At 45.2% G+C, this 14,468-nt stretch overlaps 1 protein-coding gene across 3 annotated transcripts; it reads right to left on the bottom strand.

The window, feature by feature from the left end:
• Positions 1 to 3,779: 3,779 nt before the first annotated feature.
• On the bottom strand, positions 3,780 to 7,528 carry LOC146045173 (uncharacterized). 3 transcript variants are annotated; one of them, XM_083163876.1, is made up of 4 exons: positions 7,267 to 7,528; positions 6,815 to 6,889; positions 5,900 to 6,320; positions 3,780 to 4,982 (listed from the first exon to the last, which is right to left on the bottom strand). In XM_083163876.1, the coding sequence occupies exons 3-4, from the start codon at positions 6,080 to 6,082 to the stop codon at positions 4,437 to 4,439; spliced, it is 729 nt and encodes a 242-aa protein (XP_083020002.1). In that variant the 5' UTR covers positions 6,083 to 6,320; positions 6,815 to 6,889; positions 7,267 to 7,528; the 3' UTR covers positions 3,780 to 4,436. The 3 variants fall into 3 exon arrangements, with proteins under 3 accessions (XP_083020002.1, XP_083020001.1, XP_083020003.1); XM_083163875.1 differs by having other exon boundaries at positions 6,815 to 7,528; XM_083163877.1 differs by lacking the exons at positions 6,815 to 6,889; positions 7,267 to 7,528 and having other exon boundaries at positions 5,900 to 6,755.
• Between the last annotated feature and the right edge of the window lie 6,940 nt (positions 7,529 to 14,468).

Here is a 14,468-nt window from a genome sequence, read left to right as displayed (position 1 = left end):
ATGTAAAGTTATCCACGTTCCCTTGCGGGGCTTGCTACGCTTGCCATGCTTCAAGCTCGGTGGCTCGCTGAGCTCGCCACACTTCGGGCTCGGTGGCTCGCTGAGCTCGCCACACTATATAAAATCATTTCTGCGCGGACGTGGATATTGGGGGTATGAAAAGGTCGGGAGGTCGCGTTACGCTGCCGCTCTTATGCTGCCACACTTCGGGGTGGCGTGGATAGTGGGGGAACGCTGCGCCTTAGGAGGCTTAGAGGTGGCGTACATAGTGGGGGTGTTTGTACAAATTATAGTACAGTTAATGCCAGCTAAAAAATCGCATGCAATCGCATGAGATTTTGCATGAGGTACAATGGCATGCGATGCGATGCAATAACTACGTGGGAAAAGAGCAGTGAAAAAAATTACTTAGTAAGATTGCATGGCATCACATGGCATCCCACCGCACACATCGTATAACACTAAAACAGGTAATGCGATGCGATGTGATCTTCTTACGAAGAATACCACACTAAGCAAAGTGCTTAGTGGGCATTTGGGTACTGCATAAGTACCAAGCAGACTGTTATTTAGGATGCAAAAGGAGGTCGTTGACTCCTCTAGCATCCTTAAAAACCATTTGCTGTGAGGGAGCTGCCATTTTGCAAGTGACATTCTATCTGCTGTTCCCGGCAGGCAGCAATGGACTGCACCGCAGTGGTGAGGAGGAGAGGGAAGGGGAGGGCGCCCTGCCAGCAGTGACAGATTCATCAGTGGCCCCATTATCCCCCAGCAATAGCTTCCGTAAACCTTCCTAGCACCTCCAAGCCACCGCAGGGTCTGCGGAGCTATTGTTACACCACTGGTGGCCCTAGGCAAAGCAATGCACTGGGGTTAAAAAAAAGAAATGCCTTGCCTCAGGTGATGAAAACCCTAGTTTCAGCCCTGCCTCTTCTGGATAGTAAGGATATAAAGACTAAGCTGAGTGGCAGGATCTTATAACAAACATGCAAGGGCGATGATTATTGGAAAGAATATAATTGTTTCTAAATTTAACCCTTTGAATGCCAAGTGAATTTGTCAAGATAGGGGTGAAAATTGCCTAGAAAATATTTGTAATCATCATAATGACCTTATATAGGAAATATAATATTTTTTACACAACATTTTTTATTTGTATTTAAATAACAAATGTGAGCGACGCTGGCATATTTAGCAGATATTTTGAGCATCTCTCACAGAGATGTTGGCACTGAAAGGGTTAAACTAGAAGATATGTTGAGTGGAAGCTAACAGTAATAGTCCAGTCCACCTGGTTGTGTAGAATTAAGAACATAGTATGATTGTAATTCTTTGCCAAGTAGAAATGGTTTAACATTGCTAATGCTGCTTAACCAGCTAGTTACCATCCGCCGCAGGGACCCCGCCGCTAATTTGCATTCTCCTAATGGACCCCGCTGCCTCCCGAGCATGGACCGCGCTGCCCGGAACCCCGGTGCGGCACCCACTACAAACTGCCCGCACCTGCTGCAGTCTCCTCCTACCATGCACCAGCCGGGCACATGCCGACTAGCAACCCGGCCCTGGCACGTCCACTAAACTATGCCTACCTAGCCCTCTGCCCACACACAGTATTGCAGTAAAGACAGCATGGACCGCGCTGCCCGGATCCACACACGCTGCCAGGTACCAGGGGAGGGAGCAGGGGTACCAGCTGCCAGGTACCAGGGGAGGGGGGTATCAGCTGCCATGTACCGGGGAGAGGGGGGGAGCGAGGGTACCAGCTGCCAGGTACCAGGGGAGGGGGGGAGTGCTGGCATAGGGGACATCAGTGTGGGATCCAATATACCGGTTCAGACCCGTTCACACTGCACAAATAACGGGTCTGAACTGTGTAGGATCATTCTTTTTACCCGTTTTGAATTACCGGTTTTCTTGAACCGGTAATTTTAAAACTGATGCTTTCACACTGCAGGTCTAAGGCCTCGTACACACCAGAACGATCACGATCGTGCGGCGATCGTGAACCGATTTGCTGTGAACTTCTCGGGAGTGCTCCCCCGGGCCCAGACTCACGATTTGCATAAGATGGTGTATTTTTTACTTACGATCGTCAAACGATCGCGAGTCGTTTGCGATGGTCGTCCGACTGTCGTTTTGGTGCATCGTGTGTGCACAGTGACTGTCGTTTTTGAAATTTAAATAATGGGCAGGACTAGTTGTGGGGTACAAATAACAGCAGCCATTTTAGATCTGTGCATTTGTGCTTTGTGACTAGTGAGGCTTGGTGTATACCTGCTGAACGCTGTACATAGCTGTTTGCTCTGCTTTGTTTTTGCCTGGCATTACAAAGTGTGCTTTTCCTGTGTCCATTATGCAGTCTGCAGTGATGGATTCTTACCAGCAAGATTTTCTGCTTTCCTATGCTGTGCTCAGGGTGAGGCAGCTGAGGGCCCAGCGTAGAAGAGCTAGGTCATGCTGGACCAAGCAGTGGCTGCTGAGCCGTCAGGCTCGTTCTCACATGCCACTGCTCCTGGAAATTCGTGAGAATAATCCCAATGATTATAGGAATTTCTTACGTTTGGATGATGCCACCTTCCATGAGTTGCTGCGTCTCGTCACCCCCCACATCCAGAAGCAAGATACCAAGTATCGCATGGCTATACCTGCTGAGGAGCGGCTGGTGGTGACCCTGAGGTTTCTGGCTACAGGACGGTCTCTGGCTGACCTGAAGTTTGGATCCCTCATCTCCCCGCAAGCTTTGGGCCTCATCATCCCCGAGACCTGCAAAGCAATCGTGAAGGTACTGCAGCACGAGTATTGCAAGGTAAGGAAAAATACACCACACACTTGTAGTGAAAACATATAATGTTTTATTAAAATAAATCAAACTTTGACATCCACACATTTTTAGTTTTCCTTTTTTTTGGATTAAATACAAATGGTACAAAAATAGAACCCATTGATACGCATAACTGCAAACTGTTCCAAAGTGCAATAACATGTCCAAAAATATATAAAACATTTCACTTTTCTGCCTTGAGGTACGGAGCAGTAGAACACACAGTGCTTGTGGCGCAGATAATCAAAGTACCTTCATGCACACGCGGTGCATAGTGCAGAAGCAGTGGTCCCGGCCCCATTGCTCCGCACCATGCGCCACGTGAGCATGGGCTTTATCTGCGCCACAAGCATCATGTGTCATACTGCTCCATGCATGTGCAAATGGCAAAAGTGTCATTTTAGAAACATTAGGTACGCATAATATAAAAATAGACCAAAGTGCTATAACAAGTCAAAAATTTTGTAACAAACTGAGCCTTAAAACCTACTGCCGCACTCACTAGAGGTACGGAGCAGTAGAACACACAGTGCTTGTGGCGCAGATAATCAATGTACCTTCATGCACACGCGGTGCATAGTGCAGAAGCAGTGGTCCCGGCCCCATTGCTCCGCACCATGCGCCACGTGAGCATGGGCTTTATCTGCGCCACAAGCATCATGTGTCATACTGCTCCATGCATGTGCAAATGGCAAAAGTGTCATTTTAGAAACATTAGGTACGCATAATATAAAAATAGACCAAAGTGCTATAACAAGTCAAAAATTTTGTAACAAACTGAGCTTTAAAACCTACTGCCGCACTCACTAGAGGTACGGAGCAGTAGAACACACAGTGCTTGTGGCGCAGATAATCAAAGTACCTTCATGCACACGCGGTGCATAGTGCAGAAGCAGTGGTCCCGGCCCCATTGCTCCGCACCATGCGTCACGTGAGCATGGGCTTTATCTGCGCCACAAGCATCATGTGTCATACTGCTCCATGCATGTGCAAATGGCAAAAGTGTCATTTTAGAAACATTAGGTACGCATAATATAAAAATAGACCAAAGTGCTATAACAAGTCAAAAATTTTGTAACAAACTGAGCTTTAAAACCTACTGCCGCACTCACTAGAGGTACGGAGCAGTAGAACACACAGTGCTTGTGGCGCAGATAATCAAAGTACCTTCATGCACACGCGGTGCATAGTGCAGAAGCAGTGGTCCCGGCCCCATTGCTCCGCACCATGCGCCACGTGAGCATGGGCTTTATCTGCGCCACAAGCATCATGTGTCATACTGCTCCATGCATGTGCAAATGGCAAAAGTGTCATTTTAGAAACATTAGGTACGCATAATATAAAAATAGACCAAAGTGCTATAACAAGTCAAAAATTTTGTAACAAACTGAGCTTTAAAACCTACTGCCGCACTCACTAGAGGTACGGAGCAGTAGAACACACAGTGCTTGTGGCGCAGATAATCAAAGTACCTTCATGCACACGCGGTGCATAGTGCAGAAGCAGTGGTCCCGGCCCCATTGCTCCACACCATGCGCCACGTGTGCATGGGCTTTATCTGCGCCTCATGCATCATGTGTCATACTGCTCCATACCAACAGGGCAAGAATTGGTTTTACAATTCACGTAAAACCGGAGGGTCCTGCTCTCCTGTGAAATCAGGCAATAATGAGGTGTACAGGTGGGTATAGCGGGCTGGAGTTGAAGGTTGTGCGGAGGATGCTTGGACAGGTGGAGATTGATTTGGCAAAGTGGAAGGGACTGGTAAGGGTGCTGGGGGAGTAGGCCCTGGTGGTTGTTGGCAGGGAAGAAGGCCAGCTATGTTGCATTCAAATGTAAGGCGGTCTAAACGGCCAAAAAACAATAGCTCGCTGCTTATGCGTTCAAAGGCCATTTGCTGGGTTGGACTCAGCTGGCGTAAGCCGTCAGACAAATATTTCCCGAAAGCATCAAATCGGTCGGGAGGCCTACGTAGAACCTGTTCGGCCCGTATCAGTAATTCCTCCTCTGGGTTGTCTATTTTCTTTTCCTTGCGGCGCGATTTTTTACAGGCCTGTTGTGGCGGTGTGGGTGTAGTGGATATTCCTTGCGATGTTCCTGGAGACTCCGACAATCCAGACAGGTCCAGGGTCGGTGAATGTTCTGTCTCTGCACTGTGTTGCTGTGGAAACAAATACAAAGTTCAATTTATTAATCAAGTTTATTTATTATTTCTACAGTTCCCTACCAGCGTGAAGGATTGGCAAAACATCGCTGCAGAGTTTGAAGAGACATGGAATTTCCCAAATTGTGGAGGAGCCATTGATGGCAAACACGTCCGCATCAACCAGCCTGCACAGAGTGGTTCCTACTACTTCAATTACAAGGGATACTTTAGTATCGTTCTAATGGCTGTGGTTAATGCGAACTACGAGTTCATCTTCCTGGATGTTGGCAGGAATGGGCGTGCTTCGGATGGTGGAACTTTGAAGGATACCAAGTTCTACCAGAGGCTCACCTCCAACACTCTTCACTTGCCGTCGGTCCAGGAAACCAAACATGGGCTCAATTTTGTGTTCGTGGCAGACGAGGCATTTGCCCTTCATGAGCACATCATGAAGCCATATGCCAAAAGGGGCCTGGACCACGACAAAAGAATTTTCAACTACAGGCTTTCCAGGGCACGGCGGCTTGTGGAGAGTGCGTTTGGTATCCTGGCAAGCCGTTTCCGCATTTTCCATACTGCCATCAACCTGAGGGTGGACAAAATAGACTGGGTCGTCATGGCGTGCTGTGTCCTGCACAATTTACTGCGCCGCAAGGAAAGACCACAAAGGCCTACAGGCCCAGCACCACCAGAGGTCCCAGAGGAGCCAAAGGAGGTAGTGCAGATATCCTCTGTGGAAACGCCGGCGCAACAGTATAGGGGGACTACACGCGCCATGCAGGTTAGAGACCAGTACAAGGACTATTTTAATGGAGTGGGTGCTGTCCATTGGCAGGAGAACCACATTTAAAGACATGTGTGGACTGAACCTATTCTCCGGGCCCAAAAAAATAATGAGGAAGGACATGTGTCAATACCGGGTCTGTACTTACCGACAATGGTTGGGAACTTTCATCCACAGTCTGCAACACCTCATCCCCCTCACTCTCCACCATGAGGTACAGTCCGGTCCTCTGTGCCTCCTGACTCAGGGTGAAGGTTAAGAGATTGTAGTACCACAAGGAGGTCTCATACACGTCGCCGGCTCCGGCACCAGATCTCTTGGTGGTCTGCATTTTCTTATGCTCTTTTAGGAACACAGTGCGGAGATTTTGGATTTTTTCCGCACCCACTCCGCATTGGCTTCAGGGTGATATGAACGGCTGAAATTGGCCAACTCATCCAGGGCATTTGCTCTTTTAATTTTGTTACTGTAGTCTTTGGACTTCGTCTTCCAAAGACATTCGTACTCCCTGTATTTGTCGATAAATGCTTCGACGAAGTCACGCTCCTTTGCCAGAGCCTGAGACATGTCTATAAGAAAATAGATAAAAAAAATTATTAAATGATTATAGTTTATATATTGTTAAGACACTTCTTTTATTTCAGGTTCACTTTTGTTAATATCACAATAAAGTTTTAAGTTTCACCAACCAGTTTCCTTTTTATTGTAAACAAGGTGATAGTGTACACAGCTTCATCTATTCCAGTGTTGGCCAACCTTGACACTCCTGCTTTAGTTGAACTACACATTCCAGCATGACCTGCTGTGGTTTTGCTATTTACCATTTACACACAGAGATATATCACTGCACTGCATTGGTGGGCATCAAATGCACTGGGGGGTAATTGGTGCGCAGCTAATGCATTGGTGGGCAGCTAATGCATTGGTGGGCAGCGGTGGGCAGCTAATGCATTGGTGGCCAGCTAATGCATTGGTGGGCAGCTAATGCATTGGTGGGCAGTGGTGGGCAGCTAATGCATTGGTGGGCAGCTAATGCATTGGTGGGTAGGGAAGGTCCAAATACCTGTCTTCAATTTGGCTGTGCTCCAGGATCCTCCGTCACTGCTATCCTGTACCATCCACGAGTCTCACAAAATGGCTGCGGAGGGGGTGACACACACAGATATATCACTGCACTGCATTGGTGGGCATCAAATGCACTGGGGGGTAATTGGTGCGCAGCTAATGCATTGGTGGGCAGCTAATGAATTGGTGGGCATTGGTGGGCAGCTAATGCATTGGTGGGCATTGGTGGGCAGCTAATGCATTGGTGGGCAGTGGTGGGCAGCTAATGCATTGGTGGGCATTGGTGGGCAGCTAATGCATTGGTGGCCAGCGGTGGGCAGCTAATGCATTGGTGGGCAGCGGTGGGCAGCTAATGCATTGGTGGGTAGCTAATGCATTGGTGGGCAGCGGTGGGCAGCTAATGCATTGGTGGGTAGCTAATGCATTGGTGGGTAGGGAAGGTCCAAATACCTGTCTTCAATTTGGCTGTGCTCCAGGATCCTCCGTCACTGCTATCCTGTACCATCCACGAGTCTCACAAAATGGCTGCGGAGGGAGTGACCAGGAAATGAGTATAAACAAGCAGGATCTGACGACGGTCTGACGAGGCAAGTGCACACGATCATCTCGCAATCTGCATACAATCAGCCCCCAATCTGAGGTCGGATTGACAGATCTTTACTGCAGTAGGTAGGATCTTCAATCCGACCTACGACCGGCGGGTACGCGCATCGGATCGAAATTGTGGGCTTAAAACAAAAGATTTTGCACCAATCTATAGCAAACGCTCGTACGACCCATCGAAATCGGAGATTTTTATGCCAAATCGTCCTGGTGTGTACGGCCCCTAACTGTTTTAAAAGACTGAAAAATCTGCAATCTACCATTTTAGAGTTGCAGTGTGAAAGGAGTATAATAAGTGGTTCAATGTATAGTTATTGCAAGACCAAGAGAACATCTGCCATACATTGTATTTCATGTGTTCCTTCAGTAATTGAATTCTCCTTGTTACAATGTAAACTGTTCTGATTTTTGCAAGCTGCAACACTGTTGCCATTCTGTTTTAACTGTCTGTATCTCTTTATAGTATAAACACATAAAGAAACCATTAACCTCTGTAAACAGATTTCTAAAACTTGAAAAGTCATTTGGTAGTAATGAATCCAGCTAAATGGGAAAAAGGGCTTCTTGGGACTAATCAGAAGGCCTGTTGCAAGGGGATTACAACAGTAAGGATTTCTAATGGCTGCACATGCAGTTTGAGGTTTTTTCCTCCTAACATGTAGGGGGACATTTACCAAAATGGATTCGTAGAAAAAAGGTGTATTCGTAGGGAGAAATACACCTTTTTTTTACGAATTTGTATTTTCGGGATTTACAATCCCAAAAATACAACAATTCGTAGTCCTAAAGATGGAACATTCGTATTTGTATTTACAAATACGAATGTCTACACCATTGATAGAATACGACAGAAATCACCATTCAAAAGAATGGTGGTTTCTGATTTACTAAGCAGCCGTACTGATAATACGGCTGCTAAGTGGTGTGAAACACCCACGCAAATACGACAGAAAAATAGAACACCATTTTCCTGTCGTATTTGCTTTAAGCCTGCACGGATCAGTCAGATCCGTGCAGGCTTCAGTGTAAAAAAATAGAAAAATTAAATAAATAAATAAAAAAAACGGCGTGGGGTCCCCCCCACAGCTGTAACCAGCACCAGGCTGACGGAGCCGGGGCCGGTAATTAAAATCAGGGAACCCGACAAATAGACCTTATATCATAAGTGTCCCCCGGCTGTGACATTACCCTGCTGGCTGGTTTGGCCTGGGGCTGGTTCTTAAAATACGGGGGACCCCTAGTCATTTTGTCCCCCGTATTTTGGGAACCAGCCCCGGACCTGGAGCCTGGGGCTGGTTGTTAAAAATCGGGGTTCCCTGATTTTTAATTACCGGCCCCGGCTCCATCAGCCTGGTGCTGGTTTCGGCTGTGGGGGGGACCCCACGCCATTTTTTTTTTATTTATTTAATTTTTCTATTTTTTTACACCCTGCAGCCTGCACGGATCTAAGTGATCCGTGCAGACTGCCTGTACGAATTCGTATTAGCGGCCGTATATATGTGCCGCTAATACGAATTGTTACACCATCGGAGGGGAGTCGTATCTGACTGCTTTGTAATTTCCCCTCCGGAACACGACTTTGCATACGACTAAAACAGTCGTATGCAGCCGTAGGGGAAATACCAATACGAAAAACTTGGTTTTTCATATTGGTAAATTTCCCCCGTATTCTCTTTTATTTATATTCGTATTTTCAGCATTTACTATATTTTGCCGAAAATATGTGTATTCATATTCGTATTAATGGCACATTCATATTCGTATTTACAAATACGAATGTATATGCCAGCGAAAGAATATGAATACGAATAACCATTCAAAAGAATGGTGATTCCTAATTTACTAAGTGGCAGTATATAATATATTGCTGATAATTAGCAGGATACGGCCACTAATTGCCGGTAAAATACGCCTGGAAAATACACGTCATTTTCCTGGGGTATTTGTCAGAAGCCTGCACGGATCAGTCAGATCAGTACATAGGGGGAGGGGCCCTAAACTGCACACCCTGAACATATGAGGTGCTACCTGCTGAGACCCGTAGTGCAGCAAGCAGGAGGAGGAGTTTGCAGGTGCACACTAAATATAAATGCTAGACCTTTTAATATCATTGCTATATTGCATTTATGAGGTTCTTAGCATAATGATGGCCATTATTATGGGCTTGTCCACCGCGTCCAGGTTACCTCAATAGGACCTGTCTCAGAGTAGTGTTAGGGACTTGTCCTATTGAGGTAACCTGGACGCTGTGGACAAGCCCATAATAGTTATATTTAGTGTGCACCTGCAAACTCCTCCTCCTGCTTGCTCATCTCTTTGTTTAGTCAATTGCTCTGGGTTTCCATGACAACACAGCAGGCACGGCATCGGCACACAGATGGGGGGGGGGGGGGGTTGGGGCACGTGACCGCCTAAATCCGCCCATAATGGTAACTAGTAAGGGTTATTGTGCCCAAATGGAGCAACACTTGAATTGCTCCATTGGGCACCATCTATTGGCCAACAGGATGCAAAACACTTGAATTTCCCCCAAAGAGGTGAGACGCAGTGCTAGCCTTTTATTATACAGGATATATGTATATTTGCATCTGGCTTGTTTAGCAATTCAGAGGCTTCAGACCACTTGGTTATATTTTGTCTGAATTACACAAACATTGAATGGCATGCACATGCACTGTACACAGCGATTTATAGTGTATCCTCACCACTAATTGTATTCCAGCCATTTGACCCAGGTAAATGAAGGTGAAGGAACTACAACTGCAACCAACTGCACAGGGCACAATGACCCCCATGGTCAGAATGACCCCCATGGTCCTCAGCATCCTTATTTTCCTTGCACCACTCTCTTGTTAAGCATTCAGCTATTGCCTCTCCATGCTGGCAAGTTCAGAGTGTGACGCTGGTCAGTGATGTCACACTTGCAGCCTGACAGACGAGCAGAAGATGTCAGCTTCCCCTCACCATGTAAGTTTAGATAAAAAAATATTTGTGTCTGAATGGGTGAGGGGCACACACGGCACCTCATTGGTCCTTACCATATAAGAACAAAACACAAAGTCCCACTTCAAATGATGTAACACAAGTAAAGGGTTAATCACTCACTGCCTCTTCCATTCTGTTCTTGGATTCTTTCTTCTCCATAAACATGTTATATAACTTTTACAGTTATGCAATTCATAGTAACTCCATTTAACATCTCATCTCATCTCTATCAATGACTTTTTGTTGTGTTTTTTTAGCCTTTTTTAAAATGTATGTACAGTATTTATTGCCCTTAGCAACAGTGATAGATGCTTAGTTGCTGATAAACATTATCATCTTGTGGGTATTGCTCATACTATTATGTAATAGTTTTCTGTATGTGGGCTCAGTCTTCTTGTCACATCAGTGAGCCAGACATTTTACAACTTACAATTTGTATTGCTTGACTGGAAGTAATACTGAATGTTTTTATTGTGGCCTCGAAAATGGCAGTGTTTTGCTTAGGAAAGGCTTCCACATAGGAGCCAGTACAGACTGGAGGACAGATGTATCAAACCTTGGAGAGAGATGCCAATCAGTTACTGTAGCTTGTAACTGATATTTTACATGCTATGTTTAAAAAAAAGATGGCTCTACAAGTTATCTACCTTCAAGCGTTTAGAAATATTTCCCCAAGTCACTGGGCAGTATTCAATGAGAAAAGTTCTCCGTGTTTTGTGGAGAATTTGTGCTTTGTTCGCCTTGGATGGAGCATTTTGCTCTCCAAAAGCGAGCAACCCTATTCAATGTGAAATATTCTCCGTCTTTTTAAGTGATTTTCTCCGTCTCTCTCCGTGTAGCAATTCTCCATCTTTTGATGGAGAGCTGGAATGTGAACTTTTGAACGTAAAGGTTTTTTTTTTAATTTTGGTGTAAAAAAATCAGGTTTTTTTTCCTGTGAATGGGCATGTTATTTTTATTCATGTGCTTATAGCACATGAATATATATTTAATAAAAAAAAAAAAAAAAAATTACATTTTTTTTTTTTTTTTACACAGTGCAGCCAGCAGGGGGCCCGAGCGCTCGAGCCGCTCATTAGATATTCATATATTCACTGCACCCGAACGTAACTATGCACAAACGGGTGCAGTGAATACTAGGTCCCCCGCTGGCTATAGGGGGGTGCAGCCTGGGTCCTGGAGAGCCCCCCTCCCCTCCACAGTCCTCTGGAGCAGCCAGGGAGACTTTAATCTCTCTGGCTACTTCCGGCTCCCTGAAAGCTCCCTGCTCCCTGCAGGGGTTAAGACTCTCCGCGAGTGGCGGCGAGTCTTAACCACATTGAATAGAGGGAGCAGGAGTGGCAGCGAGCCCTCCGGAACACGGAGAGTGCATGGAGAGCGAAATAAAACGCTCTCCATGCATGGAGAACTTTTTCATTGAATACTGCCCACTGAATAAGCTATATTTTAATTAGATCAATTTCCCAAAGTGATTTATAACTAATAACAGAGAAATATTTTTAAACATGCAGTCATTCCACCCAACTGTCCCAATTTCCACCAGTGGGCAGCAGTCTCCTGCTTTTGGGGATAAGGGGTATACTTGACTACTTTTATTTTCACCTCTCTGGGAGAAGCCCAGAGAGGCAACACATCAGGGGGGCAGGCACAAGGCTGATATCACTCATGGAGAGGGGGCAGGGTAGAACACCTTCAAAAAGATCTGGATTGCAGATCGAAATGTATTGGTGCTGACTGACCTTTTGGGTGACCTCATCATTTGGGAAAGAGGACTACTGACCACTCCAGGGAACGGGGCCCCGTTTCTTCCTGGTTTCTTTCCATCTTTCAGCTGAACTCTGCAAACCCCAAAGATGAGTACCCCACTTTTTTTACACTTGATGTTTTAACAAAATTAATTAAAAGTCAACTAATTTACGCTAGTTGTGGCTTATGAATCGTCTCTATCCACAATCTGGACAAAGCAGACCAAGAATATTGTGATACGCCTGACTAACTCCGACACTTGTGAGTTACCAGAAAGGGGATAATTCCCTGAATCCATTTCCATCATATTTATATGTACCAAAAATAAGGGGACATTCCCAACCAAATGTAAAACACTGGAATCAACCTATCAGTATCACACAAAGTGTTTGTGTAATTTATTGTCTTGCATATACGGCTCCCTCAAAAAGACTGCCGAGGAGCTTCAAAAGAAATGATCAAAACAGGGGAGTACCACTCTTTTGATTACAGCGCTCACTATCTAAGTCACAGATACACTCCTCACATTCCAATTTAAAGGGTGTTGTGTTACCCTTCTTACTGTAACTTTAATAGCAAGCTGCTTTCAGCGCAACCTGCATCTCTCCATCCTATATTTTCCAGTTCTAGAGTGACTGGAGTTGGCTGTCAACATGATGTCCTTGTAGTTGGCTGTGGTGAGACTGAAAAGGAAGCAGAGGCTGATCATGACCGCAAATTGCTAGCACTGTTGGATCTTTGCAAACAAGTGAAATTAATTAGTGTGAAAAAATTACAATTTAAGTTGAAAGAGGTTAATTTTCATGGTCATATTCTGTCCTCTGAAGGTTTAAAAGTCGTCCCTGAAAAAGATAGAGCGGTCTTGGAAATACCCACTGATATAAAGTCCGTGCAACGCTTGATTGGATTTGTGACATTTCTAGCCAAATTTATGTCTAGCCTCTCAGAGGTATGTGAACCCCTGTGCAGACTTCTGGATAGAGATACAATATGACATTGGCTTCTGAGCATGACAAGGCATTGGAGGAAATAAAGCATTTGGTCACAGTTACACCTGTGTGAAAATATTATGATGTCCCCAAGCCAGTCACTATACCGAGTGATTCAAGTAAAATCGGACCGGGATGTTGCCTGATGCAAGAAGGACAACCAGTTGCATTTGCTTCAAGGGCATTGACTCCAACTGAGTAGAATTATGCAAACATTTGCAGCTTAAATATGTTATGGATATGGGGAGACTGGTTTTCTAATTGGTACGGTATATTGATGCTCTTGGTATTTTTGGTTTGCTTATTGCAGTGGCGTGTTTGGGATTTAATACAAAATACCTACCTAGTATTACAGGGGAAGCAAATCCCCAACTGGTTCATGCATATGGAAAAAGTACGGAGTACACAAAGAAACCAAAGTAGGAGAATAGGGGAACTTTTTATAGATAATACCACAAGTATCCATGGGAAACTAATGTATGTGGGTGGGTTTTCTGTGGGGGAGGGACCTAGCCCCACACTGGTTTTGGGTCTAATGTATATACCAGATATTTCTAGGCATGGGCTTGTCCTGCGACCTGGGATGGGGGATACTCGGAATCCCTGGCTGAAATGGTATTATATGAAGGATATGTCCCATCAGCAAAGGTATGGTAAACAGGCAGATTAGGGATAATGGGAGAATGATTGTTCAAGAGTGTGTCAAGTTCTTATCCTGGAATGTGGAGGGCCTAAATTCACCCCTAAAAAAAAAGAAAGTGCTTCAACATCTAAAAAGACTGAAACCTGATATAGTATTACTTCAGGAAACCCACTGGAGGGATAGGGACTTGAGCACACACAGAGATAATTGGTTTACTGAGCATATACAAGCTTCCTTTGTGGAGAAAAAAAGAGGGGTATTGATCATAATCAATAAAAAATTGCGATATGTGATCATAGATGAGAAGCAAGACCCGGAAGGCCGATATCTCTTTGTGAAGATGAGGCTGGAAGGGGAACTATATACATTAGTTTCAGTATACGGCCCAGTTGGTCCGAATACAGTCTTCTACACGAACCTCTATGTTCAGTTACAGGAGTGGGCCGAAGGACATATTATAATAGGAGGAGACTTTAATACAACACTAAACCAAAGGTTAGATAAATCAGACAAGGCCATAAGGGATGTTCCCCCTCCAGCACTGTCCCTACTGATGGACTCTTTACAGTTAAGTGACCCTTGGAGATTCCAACATCCAATAGACAAGGAGTTCACATTTTATTCGCACCCACATCAATCTTCATCCAGGATAGATTTCTGGCTCATACCAACAACACTGCTAGTAA

Source organism: Crinia signifera, chromosome 11, assembly GCF_055691185.1.
Source record: "Crinia signifera chromosome 11, ASM5569118v1, whole genome shotgun sequence".
Lineage (NCBI taxonomy): Eukaryota > Metazoa > Chordata > Amphibia > Anura > Myobatrachidae > Crinia > Crinia signifera.
Note: the sequence above shows the minus strand (reverse complement) of the source record. Positions and strands in the feature narration are given on the sequence as shown.